General features: G+C 42.1%; 1 protein-coding gene across 1 annotated transcript in view; it reads left to right on the top strand.

Moving 5' to 3' along the window:
* Positions 1-17,535, top strand: part of LOC145415706 (uncharacterized) — an 80,090-nt gene that overhangs the window by 33,044 nt on the left and 29,511 nt on the right. Inside the window, exons 2-6 of the mRNA XM_080284926.1 lie at positions 7,996-8,090; positions 10,965-11,083; positions 12,441-12,600; positions 12,980-13,039; positions 15,843-15,987. Coding sequence (XP_080141052.1) covers positions 8,015-8,090; positions 10,965-11,083; positions 12,441-12,600; positions 12,980-13,039; positions 15,843-15,987 — 560 coding nt within the window. The 5' untranslated portion in view covers positions 7,996-8,014. The remainder of the gene's footprint in view (positions 1-7,995; positions 8,091-10,964; positions 11,084-12,440; positions 12,601-12,979; positions 13,040-15,842; positions 15,988-17,535) is intronic.

The raw sequence follows: 17,535 nt of genomic DNA, 5'->3' as shown, positions 1-17,535 counted from the left end.
TGTGTGTGTGTGTGTGTGTGTGGTATGCATATTTGGCCAAAATCTCATTGACAGGAAATTTCATAACACCACTTGCTTAATTATTACCATTTTTATTATTAATAATTTTGTTCATTATTATTATTATTATTATTATTATTATTATTATTTTTATATTATTATTATTATTATTATTATTATTATATATTATTAGTATTTGTATTCCTTCAGTCCTTAATGTGAGAGTCCATTGCATTAAAATATCCCTTCTTCATTAAATTGTGTGAGTTGTTTTTCTCTTCCATATATACCGTAGTTTAACTTTTTGTAATTTTACACTGCTATTTTCGCGCTGCTGCTGCTGCGCTCTCTCTCTCTTTCTATCTGTGTGTGTGTGTGTGTGTATATATATATATATATATATATATATATATATATATATATATATATATATACCGTATACACACACACACACACACACACACACACACACACACACACACACACACTTCCTAACTGGAGTTATTCCTTACATCCGCTCTTTTTAATCTCCTCCTTTCATCACTCCTCATCAAGCTTCTCAAGTGTTAAACTTTTGCTTCTAATGCCAAGTGTGTGTGTGTGTGTGTGTGTGTGTGTGTGTGAGAGAGAGAGAGAGAGAGAGAGAGAGAGAGAGAGAGAGAGAGAGAGAGAGAGAGAGAGAGGAGTGCTTGGAGTGCTTGAAGGAGGGAACAATGGGTGAGGGAGAGTGGAAGGAGGATGTGATTTGCTTAAGTGTGCATGCGTTCCTGGAGAGAGAGAGAGAGAGAGAGAGAGAGAGAGAGAGAGAGAGAGAGAGAGAGAGAGAGAGAGAAGGGGAAGGAATATATAAGAAATTTGAGAGGATGTACGGTTATGGTGAAGTTTGAGATGAAGATGACAGAGAAGGTTGGGAGAAAATGAATATGAATAAAGTAAACATGAATAGAAAGTGAGATTCAAGAATATAGGAAAATATAATTGAAGACAAAGAATTAAAGAAGAGAAACTAGTAATAAGACGTGGGTAGAGAAGAAATGTAACTGAAAAGGAGATTAGACAGGAATGAAGAGGAAGGAGTGATGAATGGAATGAATAAGTGGGAGGAGAGACAGAAGCGGGAAAGTGAAGGAAGAGAGACAGGAAGAAGGGAAGACAGAAATGAGAGGTTTAGGAAGGAGAGAGAGAGAGAGAGAGAGAGAGAGAGAGAGAGGGGAGAAAAGAATGGAGGTAAAAGGAAATATTTAAGAATGGAGGAAATGGAGACAAGATCAAGAAGATGTGCAGGATGGGAGAGACGGAGGAAAGTAAGAGATTTTATGGAAGGGAGAGAAAGAGGGAGGAGAAGGGGGGGCGGTAGAGGAGTATGTTGAGAGGAAAATAAGGAGAGAAGGAGAAGGAGGAATGAAGGAAGGGAGAAAAGGAGGAAGAAGAGATGGAGTAGAAACTAAGAAATGGAAGAAGGACAGGGGATGGAAGAGTAGGTGTTGGGAAGGAAGGAAAATGGAAGAAGAGTTATGGGAACGAAAGAAGGAAGGAAGGAAGGAAGGAAGGGAGGGAGCGAGGGAGGATTTGAGAGTGCGAGTAGAAGAAGGAATGAAGGCAAATGGATTAGACGATTTAGGAAGAGAGGGAGCTTAAATATGTGTGGAAAGAAGGGAGACTGAAGGAATGAAGAGGATGGAGGAAGGGAAAGAGGGAAGGAAGAGGCAAAATGTTGGTAGGGAAAGAAGGTGAAGGAAGAGAGGGAAGTTGTTGGAAGGGAATGTGAGAGAATATACAAGACATAAAAAAAAAAGAGAAGAGATTAAGAAGAAGGATGAGGTGTAGGAAGGAAAGACAAATAAAGAAATATTGAACTGTGGGAAGGAACGGAAAGTAAAGAAAGGAAGACGTAAAGAGAGGAAGGAAGGGAAAGATGTAGGGAGAAGGAAATGTGTAGGAAGGGAGAGAAAGATGTAGGAAGAACGAAATGTGTAGGAAATGAGAGAAAGGTGTAGGGAGAAGGAAATGTGTAGGAAGAGAGAACAAGGCGTAGGGAGAAGGAAATCTGTAGGAAGTGAGAGAAACGTTTAGGGAGAAGGAAATGTGTAGGAATGGAGAGCAAGGTGTGGAAAGGAAGGGAAAGATATAGGAAGGAAGGCAAGGTGTAGACAGGGAGGAAAGGTGAGGGTAGATGAGGGAAGTATGGTGAGGTGTGCGTATGAAGGGCTGAGTTAAACACTAAGGAATCCCACTGGTCCTGCGAACGAGCTCTTTCTGGACCGCATTTTGGTCAGTTAATTTCTCCTTGTAGCACTTCAATATTCTCTTTTTTTTTCTCTCTTTTTTTTTTATCCTGTCTGTAACTACGATATATCTGTAAACTTGTATATCTAGATGAATAACACACAATGAGAGTATTGAGAACTAAGCGGCAATATAAATCGCCATGGAAGAGGTGCTAAGTATCCTAACCCCATGAAAATAAGGCCCTGTGCCTCATGCCCACCCCACTGCCCTTCCCTGCCCTCTGTCCCTCACACGTCCTCAACTTAGCCCCCTCCTCCACCTCCCCCTCTTCACACCCCTTCACCCAATGAGATCATTATGCGTCATGCTTACCCCACCCCATGGCACTCCCTCCCTCCCCTTCCCGCCCCTCCCCTCCCCTCCTTTCCCTTCTCTCCCCATCCTCTCCCCTCCCTACCCCCTCACCCAACGAGGTGATTATATTATATGTTTCATGTTCACCCATTGCCCTCCCTCCATCCCCTCACACTTCGTAACCAAGCCGTTATCCCCGTCAGTACTCCTTTCACTCTAACCTGGCCTAAAATTGCCATGTCTTCATCTTAAACACGGAGCTGTAATGGTAGATTAACATTAGAATTATAGCGCCAGTCTTGTACCGTATTCTATAAATTAATTAATCTGTAACTACTTTTTTTTTTTTTTTTTATAGTTTACCAGATTTTTATTCCTTTCTTGAAATTAAAATTTATTTAGTAACGGTAGGTTATATTGCAACTTAAAATTCTCTTGTATATTATATGGACAGTTTGCATTAATAACAAAAGCGAATACTGTGTAATGGGAAGAACAAGTAGAGGTGTGACGAAATCTGCAGACCCACTTAGTACGGTCCTGTGTGGGATGGTTCAGAGGTGGTGTATGTTGAGGGGGGTGGTGACAGGGTGGATTGGGTGATGGGGGTGTGGGGTTAAAAGGGGAGGAAGTGGATGACAAGGAGGGTGGAGCGAGGGGGCTAGAGGGAGGGTGGGTTGGAGGGGGTAGAGGGAGGGTGGGGTAGAGGGAGGGTGGAGGGATGGGGAGAAGAGATTGAGGATGGGTGGATGGGAGGGATGATGAGACGAGAAGAGAGGGGAAAAGGGTGGTACTGTACCTAGGGAATGAAAAGGAGGAAGAGTGGTGGGTAGGGAGTGAGAGGGATGGGGTGGAGAAGGAATACGAGGGAAAGCAACAGGAGGAGGAGGATGGGAGGATGGAGGAGATAGAGGAGGACTGGGGGAGAGGGATGGAGAAGGAGGACATTAAGTGAGGGTGATGATACAAGGCGCCTCTATGTTGCTGTAATTACGCATTTCCTGTGCCCTGCTCACGTTGAACATTATTTATTTATAATTTTCTTTTAGTGTCATTCCTCTGTCTCACAAGGATATACATGTTCTCCCTTTTATTATTTTGTTTTAGTGTCGTTTCTTTGTCTCTCTCACATGTCCCTCTTGACTATAAACCCTTTCATTCCGATGACGTACTTTTTGTTTCCTCCAGTTGATTTTACTTAAAGTTAGGAAAAGCCTCCCGTACTGAGAAAACTAATGTATGCTCCTGTTAACCACGCCATCTCGAAAACTCCCGTAAGTTGAACAAAATCTGGAGGTAGAGTTGCCATGTCAAAAAGCGCTAGAATATTGCGATATACACGAAACTTGGGATTTAGCCAGAAAGATCTTAGTCCCCTACAGTATCGGTAAGGTATTGACAAAAATCTCAAAAATATAACCAGATATCATAAAAGCATATAAGCAAAGTAGATATGTATTTCCCTGTTTGGTGCTTCGAGGGCTAAATTGGCAACCCTGTCTGGAGGTAACAAGAATAAAGTGAAATTACCTCATCGGATTGAAGGGGTTAAAGGATGTACCACATCATGCGAGCCCCGTTTACTCCTACGCCTACAAGGTTCAACAAAAGTAGGGTAACGGTTACACTTTAGTACAAACGACGTAGGCTAAAGCACACAAGAAGGTTTAGATCATTTTTAACACGATTTTGCAATAGTTAAACTTAATAAACAAAAATATAACTGTTCCAGACTCGTGTTAATATTGGTGAGTTTCACTGATGTGTTTTACGTCCGTCGCATTGAAGTCAAATCTCTACACTATTGGCGGACCCTGTATTAATGGTTAACCCTTTAGTTGAGAAATAAATGCTATGCGTTTTGTTCCAGCTAATGGAAGATAATTTTGTTATGCTCAAGATAAAACACACACACACACACACACACACACACACACCATCTTGCCATTATGCATCAGTGACAACTAGAAATAACTCAGAATCAAGCAACCTAACTCACTAACAGCAATACAGGTATAAAAATGCGTACAAACAGATCCAACCTCTTGCAAATGGTGCGGTAATACTTTCTTGTATATTAAAATTCTGTGCAATCCACTTTGGCATCAGAAGGATATTATTAAGATATTAGAAGCTAGTATGGTGTAGTATGCAAAATAAGTGGGTGAGGAAAAAATGAGAGAGAGAGAGAGAGAGAGAGAGAGAGAGAGAGAGAGAGATTATGCAAAACAAGGGTGTGCTTGTGTGTGTTTTATGTGTTGACTGTCTGCCTTTGATGTTTGTAGGGCCATGTTTAGTTGGAGTGGTAGTGAGTGTTTGTGGGTCAGAGTGTACAGGGTGGTCGTGGTAGTGGTGTGTGTCAGGTGTCAGACGAGGAAGGTGACACAACACACCTGCCAGTGAACTAAACGACCCGCCCACTTACCACACTTGATATTGACCATAGGTTCAAGTGTGGGTTGCTGTTTTTTAGAACCATCCATCCATCCATCATCCAATCCTATGTTGCCCCATGAGGAGCGTAGGAGCCTGGGGCTAGGCAAGTTTATCCTGACATTTAAGATCAGCGTGACCAGCCTCACTCATCCCTGAGTGGCATTTTGTGCGCAATGAACCCCAACCACTCCTTGGATATAAACCTTCACTGGCTCAGTCCGATTGGAACTCCATAATTACCCATTAAATCACTAGACGCCAAAATTTGGTTATACGGTTACCACCCAGCGCAGTACATGGTTTCCTGGTGTACAGGAAACCATTTGGCTTGTCACTCAGTGTAGAGTCACCCACAGGCAGAAGGAAGAGAAAAGAACGAAGCAAAGAAAGACAGACGAGGGAGCGTAAAGTCACTCAATGGCAGAAGGACAAGGAAAGATTGAAGGAAAGAAAAACAGAAGAGGATGAAAGGAAAGAAGGATGGAAGAGAGGAAAGGGCAGACACCTGAGAGCAGCACTACATCGAGTGATTGGATGGTGAGCGCCCCCACCTACCACACACACAATTTTTCATTCAGTCTTTGTTTACACTTCAGTACAGGACTCATCACTTTCTTAGCCAGGATTCTTATCTTTGCAAATTAGTTCTTTCAGTCTGTGGCGAGGTATTCATGGACTTTATAGGGAAACAAGGCACATATGCTTGGTATTATTTCAGGTAATCACTGTACCTATCAACCCACAAAAGGTGGATAGTCATCTGTGTCTAGTGGCAAGTGCCGTCTACATTAGGATTTTAAGGTTAACTGTTACTGGACTGCTACCGGTAGTTGTTTTCACACACACACACACACACACACACACACACACACACACACACACACACACACACACACACACACACACACACACACACACTCGCTGGTGCAGTGGTAACTCTCTCGCTTGCCAACTGGTGGACGGGAGTTCGCGCCTCGCTCAGGTTGCGAAAAGTTTCACTGACGAAGTGGGTGGTTACTGTCCCCCTTGAGCAAGGGGACGGGTGTGTGCGTGTGTGAAGGTCACAGCCTTGCCCTTAGATCGGACTATATGAGCTCTCAGCTCCCTTCCGGGAGGGTAAAAGCTGACGATCACGACCATCAAAGTGATCCTGACCGACCCGGTGAATTACACACACCGTGTGTATATAATTCACTGGGTCAGTCATGATCATTGTGGTAGGTGGTGGCGACCATCATCCACTCACTTGATGTAGTGCTGCCTACTTCTTCTGTAGCCTGTATCATTCTTTTTCTGTGCCTGTCCTCCTCTCTTCCTATTTCTCCCATCTTTCCTGTCACTTCTTATTGCTTTTCTTTCCTTTACAGGTGGCTTTACATTGAGTGACAAGCCTAATGGTTTCCTGTAAGCCAAGAAACCATTTACAACGCTGGGTGGTAACCATATAACCAAACCATACGTGCTCCCTACGTGTCAACAAGTGGGTTGGTGGAGGGTTAGTGTCCCTCCTCGTAAAACAACTAACTCAAAGTCAAATGGCCACCCCTTACGGGATTATGGCGTCTGGCAGTAGGTAGATAGATAGTAGATAGTCATGATCATGTGATGGCTGTGATCATCAAATTTTTACCCTCCTAGAAGAGAATGTAGAGCTCATATAGTCCGATCTAAGGGCAAAGCCTTGACCTTCACACACGCACACACCCATCCCCTTGCTCAAGGGGGACAGTACCCACCCGCTTCATCAGTGAAACTTTTTGCATCCCAAGCAAGGCGCGTACCCCCATCTAAGCAGATGCTAGGCGAGAGCGTTACCACTGAGCTGTGATGAGCGCTGTGCGTGTGTGTGTGTGTGTGTGTGTGTGTTCTTACCTAATTGTATCTTTACAGGAATGAGTCAAGCTCGTACTGTCCCGTGTCTTAAACCATATTTATCGTACATATCCTTAAATTTGTGAATTGTTTTGGCACACACTATTTCATTCGGTAGTGCATTCCATTGATCATTTGCTCTGTTTGGGAAACTGAATTTCCTTACGTCTTTATCACCTCTCTTCTTATGCAGTTTTTTGCAGTGTCCTCTTGCTGATGTTTCTCCATATGTTAAATAGTCATTTATGTCTATTTTCTCCTTCCCTGATATGCATTTATATAGCATTATCATGTCACCTCTTTTCCTTCTCTCCTGTAGTGTTGGTAGATTCAGTTTATTTAGTCTTTCTTCGTAGCTGTGTGTGTGTGTGTGTGTGGAAGAGTTGCATTTTGGAGTAAATGATGCATATGAAGTTGAATTGCTGCACAGCCTTTGTTTGTAAATTTCAGAATAAGTATGTCAGATATATCATCGATGTGAACGGACGAGCTTGGAACATATTATTCAAGCATATGATAGTAAATGACTACCAGCATGCACTGTAAATGTTTACCATGGCTAGGTTTTTAATCCTAAAACTCTAAGCACATGCAAATTGCAAGACGAACATGCAGCCACCAAGCATCTTTGGCTCTATGCATAAACTTGGGTGTTATTAGTGGGCAGTGGAAAGGATAATAAGAGTACCTTTTGTAAGGAGTACAGAGATGAGAATTATATTACATGGTAGTGACTGTAGACAAGATATAGGCTTTTGTTTATTATTGTATTATTGAGCTCATTATTTTGGGTCATACAAGTTTTACAGTTTCAAATAATAGCTTTCTTATTAAATTTTAGAATTTTAGGCATGGGCAATACTTTCTGTTATGTTCTTGTCAGTAAAGGTGTTGACATGATTCTTCACTCAAAATTAGGACAAAATATAGAAGAGCTCACGTTAAAAGGAATTAAATGTGACTGTAGTCAAATTCATATTTAAATCCCAGTTTCTCAGTGAATTACCAAACAAAAACCCAAGTTAGGACGAGAGTATGTTGCTTATGGTTTGATTAGGTGGAACAGAATCTGTATAGGTGTTAACCATGTATTTCTTTTGGCAGGATCGAGCTGTGAGTCGTGATGGCGGGGGTGGGGGCATGGCTGGGCTCATTCTTCTGCCTGTTGACTGCAGCTACTACGGTCCGGATGGCTACCTGTTAGTCCTTTACTCTATGTGTTGTGTGTGTGTGTGTGTGTGTGTGTGTGTGCAGATTGTACAGATTTTACAGTCTAATTGCAATTTGCATGATTTAGCTATGATATCATTGAGAAGTGGGATTTGTTAGTTAGGAAGTACTGGAAGGTTCTCAGTATTTCTTGTAGTTTTCAGTTACATGTCAGAGATGCCAGTTAGCCTGCTATTTGTGAGTGGAGGTATTTTGTAAGTTGTACATTAATTGTTGCACTCTTTTTCTCTATAATATTTTTTAATGTGATTGTTAAATTATGTAATTTTATCTCAGTTTTATGCTAAATAATTTAGAGTTATGCAGTGTAAGAAAACTCTGGATACTTTGGATGTCTCCGAGTTGGTAACCGTTGCTTTTCCCCAAAACATAGTAGGTCATTCTAGTACAGGAAGCTGTATAAGGAAGTGGAAGAGCCTAGGGAGTAGAGGGCGGAGAGAGAGGAGAACTCGGCGGGCCACAATGCAAGACACATCTCCTGCTTTTGCCTACGACCTGTTGAGGGGGGCACTAAGCAGACCACAGTCTCCAGAGGCCCAGATGAAGATCAGGGGGATCGTGGTATGGTTTAATGTCAGGGTGGGGTACGGGTTCATCAAGCGTCAGGATACTGGCATTGATGTTTTCATGCACCGCCAGGCTGTCATTAAACCAAACCCATGGCACCCCCAGTGCTCCCTTGGGGATGGCGAGACGGTGAGTTTAGTCTCTGTGAGACACCTAAGGGTCCTGAGGCTCAGGATGTCACTGGCCCGGGGGATGTAGCCGTGCTGGATTCTGCCCATGCACGGCTACATCTCATGGCCCAGGGGCACCAGGCCAGGGGTCCTGGGAGTCCTAGGGAGATAAGGACTATCGTGGAAATATGCATTGCAACGGCGAGGGCTTTTTGTGGCGATGATAAAGGGGCTTTGCATCTTCTCCTCCCCAAAGTCTTTTATGAGAATGGGCTGCCTCACCTCTTCATCCCCAAGTGCTTCGCCTGCAATGTTTATTCTGCCCCTTGCCACCAGGAGCACCGAGCCTGGCAGCCACGTCCTGCTGCCTCTCGCACAGCAGTGTGGAAGAGGCTAAGGCTGGATGTTCCCCTTAACCGGAAGGCTGCCAAACAAATCACTGACCCGGATCCGGACGTGACCACTATCCAGGCTGCTGTTGACGTACACCAACCTCCATCAGTGACTGAGGAGGGCAGGAGTCTTCTGCCTCCTTATCCATGGCTGAGGATGTGTTGACTGGCTCCTCGGCCAGGGAGGAGGTCAATGAGTCCTCCCCTCCTCAGGTGGAGGAGGGCAGCCTATCTCACCCTTTCATCATGGACTATAAGGATCAGATAGACGTGTCCTTCTACTACCACCTCCTAACACTCGACTCCCACACCTGGTCGTTTCAGCTTGGAGCCAGGACCTACTCCAACCTCTGCGATCTGCTCCAGGCGGCCGACCTGAGTGAGGGAATTCCACCCAGTATGATTGTCACAGGGGAGGAGGTGTTTCTAGCTGATCTGAGAGCATTTTATTTCATGCTCCCACCCCACTTGGCCCCCTAGATTGGCAGTTATGTGCATTGTTCTTGCTTTGTTTGAGCATTGTAGATTGAAAGTTTTGTTTGGCCTAATGACCCTCAAAGCAGGCAATTGCCGTAAAGCCCTGGGAAAATAGAAAAAAAAGAACAGGGTGTCAGTTTCATTTCAAAGTATAGTTCAGTGTCAGTGCAGATTGTGTAGCTCCAGTACTTGTGAAAACAGTGAAGTGACATTAGCAAGCATTAAGTGTAATTCTCTGGAGAATAAAGACAGCTAGTTTAAGAAGCCAGTATTTATAAACAATGCCCCATTGTTTAACACCGAAAGGCTGACCATAGGAAGAACAACTCGCTGGGCAACATCCTTCCTATACTGAACTACTGCTGTTGGAGCCTGTGGCAGTGTGGGATGGGGACATAATTTTAATACTCGTAGAATGGTTTGTGGTACTGTCAGATTACATAGTTTAAAACCTAGTTAGTTTAAGATAGAGACAGAGAGATTTCATGTTTGAAGTCGTAAGAAGAGTGGGAAAAATGGATACAGATGATTTTTTGGTAGTAGAGGCAGGAAGGACAAGACGTGAATATAAACTGAGGAAGAATAGGTATCTAATTGATGTAAAAAAAAAAAAAAAAAACTTTCCAAATAATAGATAGCTGAAACAGTTTGGAATGGAAGGTGTTGCAGACAAAGAGCGTTAGTGTTTTCAAAAACAGTTAGGACAAATGTAGATATGGAAAGAAGATGACTCAGATCCTGTATACTACAAGCACAGTGGGATAAACACACACACACACACATGAGGTTTTAGATGCCAAAAGTCCCAGTAGTATCAGATACAACTTTACGAATACCCTCAAGTTCTGTTGTGTGTTCAACCTTGATCTGTAGTGTGTGTGTGAGTGTATACTGATATGAATATGTAGGTGGTGGCAACCATCATCCACTCACTTGATGTAGTGCTGCCTACTTCTTCCTTAGCCTTTATCATTCTTTTCTGTGCCTGCCCTCCTCTCTTCCTATTTCTCCCATCTTTCCTGTCACTTCTTATTGCTTTTCTTTCCTTTACAGGAGGCTTTACATTGAGTGACAAGCCAAATGGTTTCCTGTAAGCCAAGAAACCATTTAAACGCTGGGTGGTAACCATATAACCAAACCATATGTGCTCCCCAAGTGTCAACAAGTGGGTTGGTGGAGGGTTAGTGCCCCTCCCCGTAAAACAAATAACTCAAAGTCAAATGGCCACCCCTTACAGGATTATGGCTTGTGGCAATAGATAGATAGAATATGTAACTCGTTTGTGGTTATTCCTCAGTGCCTCCCCGGATGAGTACACCCACACCTACAGTGGTGGCGGCTGAAGGTCAGACAAGTGTGGTGCTGCAGTGTGTCTTGGATGTTGGCGATGACCCAGTCTCATACCGCTGGCTAAAGGTGAGATCTGCTAACATTTGTAACCCTCTAACAATGGTGAGTTTCACTGAACTAAGTAAAATCTTCTCTCTTTGGGTTCATTCTGAGCTGCTATGGGGAGTTCTTAGCACCTTTTCCCAATCAGTTTATTTTGCACAATACACCTCATTGTCCTTTTGTTTGTTATTGATGGGAATTGTATCAATATTAAAATGATATAAGTAATGTACTGTACTAGAGAATGTTATGGTGTAAATTTTTCCTGATAAAGTTATTCCATGCATTACACTTCAGTATCCTCTTGTTTGTTATTGATGGAAATTATGTCTGTATTAAAACAGACATAGAGCCAGGATTCCGGGGGCTTGAATGATGAGTGAATGGAAGCGTGGCCCATTGTACTGGGCAAACATGGGCTGTCTGGACATTGCTACTCCTCACCCTGCCCTAGGATGGGAAATGAGATTTGGATGATGATGATGATTAAACATTGTACAGTAAGTAACATCCAGGAGAATATTAGTGTGCAGTAAGCAAAATAAACAGCTAAGGAAGAGGTACTATGAAACCACCTGTGCCATGAAGAATACCACCTTTAAGATGGCATGAAGTACTGTACAGAATTCTTTATTTCGGGGTAAATATTGACTGTGATAACTGTGGGCTCTTAAGTTTCTCCTGAGAGTAGTGGGGGGCATGATGGCTCAGTGGTAGAGTGTTTGATTTGAGACCAAAGGGTCGACAGTTCACGCCCACCTGGGTAGCCGCCTGCTTGGAGAGTTAGTGCTTCCTTATCACCCAGCAGGGTTATAATTATGATCTGTCAAGGTCTAGCTTGTGGTTTCCCCACAGAAAATTCCTGAGAGTAGTCGGTGAGATTAATGGCCATCAGCCGAAGTGATAAGTACAGTATTGTTTGCATATTTCACTGTCAAGAAGTTAAAGAATTGGTAAACTTACCACTCTCCTTTGACTGACCTCTCAGAATTCATGGTTACATTGTCCACACACTTATTCTGAGTCAGTGCTTTCATAGTGTGCAATATACTCATACTTCTTTATGTTTTAGGCAGTTGTGCTTGTTCAGAAAGTGATTTTTTTTTTAAATTTATTGTGCACTTTTCAATATTTGTTTTTTAAGCCGTTAAATCTAAGTGATGTATTTTTCCTTTTTTTTTCCCCTTAGTTCAGCACCTGTAGATGATTCTATTCAGTCTAGGGGGATCTCTAGTCATGGAACTCTTACTATATCAAACCTCTTTATTGCAGAAAGTCTCCTGTAAGCTGAATAATATTATCTGAAAATAGCAGCAATACAGTAAAGAGTATGTCACCAAATTCAATTGGTTAATGACCTGGTATTTGTTTGTGTGTACAGGATCAAGAATTGGTGACAGGTGCACTTGGGTATGGCTACCGCACTCACCGTAAAGTGTTGCTGGCACTGCATGCCATCGAGCCGCAACACGCTGGTGTCTATACCTGTGAGGCGTCTAATGAAGTAGGAGTTGACACTGCCTCCATCACTGTCACTGTTGGTACAGTACTCCAGCCTTTGTTTCATTCTTACCACTCTCTTCTTTTCAGTTATGAGGTCAACTAAGGTACAGTAGTTTTATCCAGTACTGCATACCATGATCTCAAGCTTCATACTATAATAGAAATTAGTTTAAGTTTAGAATAAAGTCTTGTCAGAATCAGTAGGGATTCAGTCAGGGTAAACTTTCTGTGTGCTACTTTATTTTAGTCTGGTAGATTTTTAGCACAATACTGTTGGAGTAAACCCAACACACTGAGGAATTTTATAACCGTTACAAGCTGAGAAGTGGATTAATTTTGGTCTTGGTATGAAGTGTGTGGTATTGTATATACTGGTGCCTATTTATACACATACCAGTATGTTTTTCTATCATCCAGATTCATCAGAGGCCCAGCAGCAAAGCAGCACCGAGGTACCTCATACGGATGAAATATTAAGTAAGTACTGTACAATATGGTCATATACAGTATAGTACTACTTCTAGGCAAAGTAAATCATTGGTATCTTGAGGTTATGGACATTTACTATATGGTAAGATAATTTCTTAATGGAATAGTGATCTGAGTACAGAGGTTTCAAGAGGATTGCAATCTTTCGATTGTTGATAAAGGCTCCAGCATGCTTGCATGCATTGGCCTTGATCACCTAATGGCAGCTCTCCATGCTCCTCCATCCCTCTATCCCTCATACTATCCACATTCCAAGACACCATTCTGAACCCTCTGAACCCTTCAAGTGATTTAGTTCCCTCAGGCTTGATTTTTACCATTATACATGGTTTTTGTCTTAGTTGGGTAAGTAAAAGATGGAGATGGACCAAAGACCCCACTCACCTGTACAATCCTGAGCCCAGACAGAGGAACATGGACTCATAGTCTGCCAGCTTTGACTCAATGGCTATGTCAGTGGCCTCAGGGCATACCTCCAGGGCAGCTCAGGGACACCTTCCAAGTGCACCATGGCTTTGTAAATGCCTCACCATTATGCGGCCAGTGATAATGTAGCCCCCTTGGACATTACTCTCGGGTTCAGGCCCCTCACTATCGGGCAAAAGCAGCACCCTGGGAACTGCAGTGCCTGTGCCCTCTGGCACAGATCTGAGTCCCAGCCCCATCCCAGCCCAAAGGTGCATCAGTGGAACTTGCTCCACGCCTTCCTTTGTGTCTCTCACTAGGTATGGGGACAATGTTTTCTGGTCACATGCTCTTGCTGGCACCAACCCATGTTCATAGTTCGATACTTTGTGTGCTCTGTAAAGTGTACATGTAGTGTGGTGCATGTTAGACACTAAGAGAAAAGTGGTTGCAAGAGTGGGATGGCCTACTCTCCTTGTTAGTGACACACTGCATAAAGGTATTTTACTGCCCACAATAACATATTAGCTTGAGACTGGAAGTGCATGAGTACTATGTCAGAAATCAAGGATAAGAGCAGTAGAAGTGGACTGGTGAGGAATGCATGTGGTGTGCAGAGGAAAGCTAATAATTATCCATCTCTGTCAATAGCCTGACATCTTATTCCTGTAAGGGGTGGCTACAAACAAGTGACATCCTTGTCTCTCTGTCCTCTGCCATTTGACTGCCCTCTCTTCAACTCTCACCCTTTCTTGTATATACCTGTATTAATTATAATAATTACAATCATTTTTTTTCTTCTGTGTCTCAGAAACTCCACTTCTGCTTTGGGAATTTACCAGTGCTCGAAGCATGTTGGCACCGTTACAGTTACACGAATTGTGACATAATTCATATTTAATACAAGCCTCAGCAGTAACATTGGTAGCTGCTAAATCTTGTAATCACCCATCATAACACATCTTTCATGATCATAGCTTCTGAAAAAGAGAAAGGCTCTGAACTACCCCTTTAAACAGCTGACACAAGTCAAATAACAGAAATCTGTTGTACAAACTAGAAGAAGTACCTTTTGACCCTCTATACCTGCAGATTCTAAATCCTTCCATCATCCAAACCTATGTTGCCCCATGAGGAGCATGAGAGGCTGGGGCTAGGCAAGTTGGTCCTGACATATAAGATAATATGTGGACAAAAATAATGTGGTACCGAGGAAGCTGCATGCATGGAAAGTACATTCCCATTGCGCTGCTTGCCATTCGGACACTGTCCTTGATGACTGGAACTGTCTAGGCAGTAAGTTTTTCCACATGTTTTTATGGCTTTAAACTCTTTAATGCCACTGTCTCATGTCTACTTTACCTCTATACAGTAGGCTTTGCCCTTAGGAATCTGTAGTCTAGTCGGGGATCATAGAGTTTTTAGTAGGCAAATTGAGATCTGTCATGGTGGGTGTCTTTTTTTTATTTTTTTTCTAGACTCTCAGTGTCACTGCTGTGTCTGCTTTCCCTCCATATTGTAGGCTATACCATTAGAAAACATATTTCTTCTCTAGTTGGAGTCATAGAGGATTTTTAGTAGGCAAGGTGGGGTCAGGTTCTTGGGCTGGTTAACACATTAGATTTTTATAATGGATTATAGATCTCTGATTGCACAGATTCCACGAGCATTGAACTGTAGGTTAACACGTTATCCATGCATATGGAGGGTCTGCTGTATAGTGCTGAGGTCTGTTAAAGTTGTGAAGTAAAGAAGTCTGTTTATCACAGGGTAGATGGGGATATACAGAAAAAGCATGGTCACATTGAAAGGTTGGATATGAGTTGAGATGAGAAGAGGATGCTTATATATAAATGAATTTAGGAGTAGAAGGTAAACTGGAAGGCAAAGAAAGAGTGGCTAGATTTGTTTGGCAAATGAGTGAATAAGTGAGGTAAAGATACTGTATAAAAGAAAAGTGGAAGTGATAAGGTTAATATATACAGTATTGATGAAGTACCTCTCACAGCACCATATGTATTGCCTGGGTGGTGTTATAAGGGGATTGATGCCTCTTCCTGAGAGCCACTCCAAAAAATATTTGCAACAAGTGAAAAATTAGTTAAGGCTAAACAATAACCTTGTATGGTATTTATGACACATCAGTCTTTGTTGTTTGGCTAGTCACTCTCAACTGTCTCCTTTACATTGTTGTACACTGTATCTGAAATTTATTGAAAGTCTAACATAGCATGATTTTCTAATAGCTTGATCTCCATAATTACTTTCTATTCAAACCATTTTACCCTTTCCCCTTTTGGACATAAAAGCAATAGTTAAAAAATTAATCTGTACCTTCATTTTTCTCACACCTCTCACATTCCTGATTCAGTATTCACTCTTTCAGGCAATATTGCAACCTCCCTGAGTGATGTATTAGCAGAAGGAGACTGCCATTGTGACACACTCTTCCTTCTCCATGCCACTCCAGATGCCCCTCCAGAAACACTTGCTGCTCAGGCTAATTTTGTTTACACCATTGGCAATGCCTTGTGAGTTGTGATCACTGTGTTTATTGTACTGTAATGATTATTGTTGTCTCCTTAGAATGAGGTTTATATGGTAGGTGGGAACATCCACTATCCAAACAGTTGATACAGATCTACCTTCAGTTGTACGCTGACAAACCAAATGGTTTCTTGTAGCCTAGGAAATAATTTACAGTGCTGGGTGGTAACCACATAGCCAAATAGCTGGGTAAAGGTGCTCCCACTGGATGTATCCCATAAGGGTTTACATCCAAAGGCAGTATTGTACTCCATAATGCCACTCATTACCCTGTCCTTTAGTGTCAGGACAAAATAGCCTAGCCCAGGATGTGGAGATTGAAAGAGCATTGGAAGAAAAGTGTAAAGAAGTGGTTAGGATGGAAGGAAGAAAGGAATTGAAATGAGAGATGGCAGGAATACATTGAGAGAGAGAGAGAGAGAGAGAGAGAGAGAGAGAGAGAGAGAGGGAGATTAAAAGGTTAGTATAGAGAGAAAAAAAAAAGGTAAATGATGACCTTGAAAAGAAAATCAATGTAAGCAACTCTGAAAATAGAAAACTGCTCCCAAGAGAGATGTAGAGATGTAGAAAAGAGGGGGGAGGGAGAGGGAGTGTGAAAATGTGATGGATGAAAGTTAAGAAATTCTAACAAAGAGAAATGAAGTAAGGAACAGAGGTTATGAATATTTTGAAAGATCAATAGGTGGGAATGATGAGAGCAGAGCAGTGGCAAACATAATTGATTTTGATGATGCACAGAAAAGGAATGAGGTGTCTGAAATGAAGAAGAGTGATGTAAATTGAACGGGTTAGTTTTCATGCTATTGATTATCCATATTTGTTGCTTTTCCAGGGTGAACCTTCTCATGTAAGTTAAAAAAAAAAAAAAAAAAGTTGAATTACATACTCTAAAGAAAGCTTTGAAGCCATGCCACGTGAAGCTTCTGGATATTTCTCGATGTGAATTGCATGAGGCTAGATCATAAAAATTTAACACGCAATAGCCCATCACCAACTGTACCTAATAGAATCTTGATTCAGACAAAATAGAATGGCTGCCTCACCAACCAAATCAACCATTATCCTCTTCACTCCAGACAGACAAGAATCTCAGTTTCACCCTGAAGTTTCTCTTCTTGTAACCAACCGTTTCAATGGAAAAACACCACCACATTGTAAGACTTACTTTGAACACACACATATGACCTTTTCTCAGCATGCAAGTAATGCCAGGGTAAAGGTATGTCATAAACTTGGTGCTCTAATAGAAAAACATAAAGAATCCCTGAATACCATCCATTAATTAGGAAAACTATGATTTCTGCTAGCCCAGGCTGGGCCTCAGCAACCTTAACCAATGCAAACATTTAAAAACACACAAAATAAAGCCTTAAGAATAACAGTAGGATGCACTTAGACCACAAAGATAAATCATCTGCATCAAGAAACAAAACTGCTTTCAGTCAAATATCCCATGAATATGAGGCACACAGTTCATCATTTCAGCTCAAGATCCATCCCACCCTTGAACTTCAAGTTATATCAGCCCCTTC

This window comes from Coenobita brevimanus, chromosome 103 (genome assembly GCF_032717465.1).
Source record: "Coenobita brevimanus isolate Jiangsu-jjx chromosome 103, ASM3271746v2, whole genome shotgun sequence".
Classification (NCBI taxonomy): Eukaryota; Metazoa; Arthropoda; class Malacostraca; order Decapoda; family Coenobitidae; genus Coenobita; species Coenobita brevimanus.
Note: the sequence above shows the minus strand (reverse complement) of the source record. Positions and strands in the feature narration are given on the sequence as shown.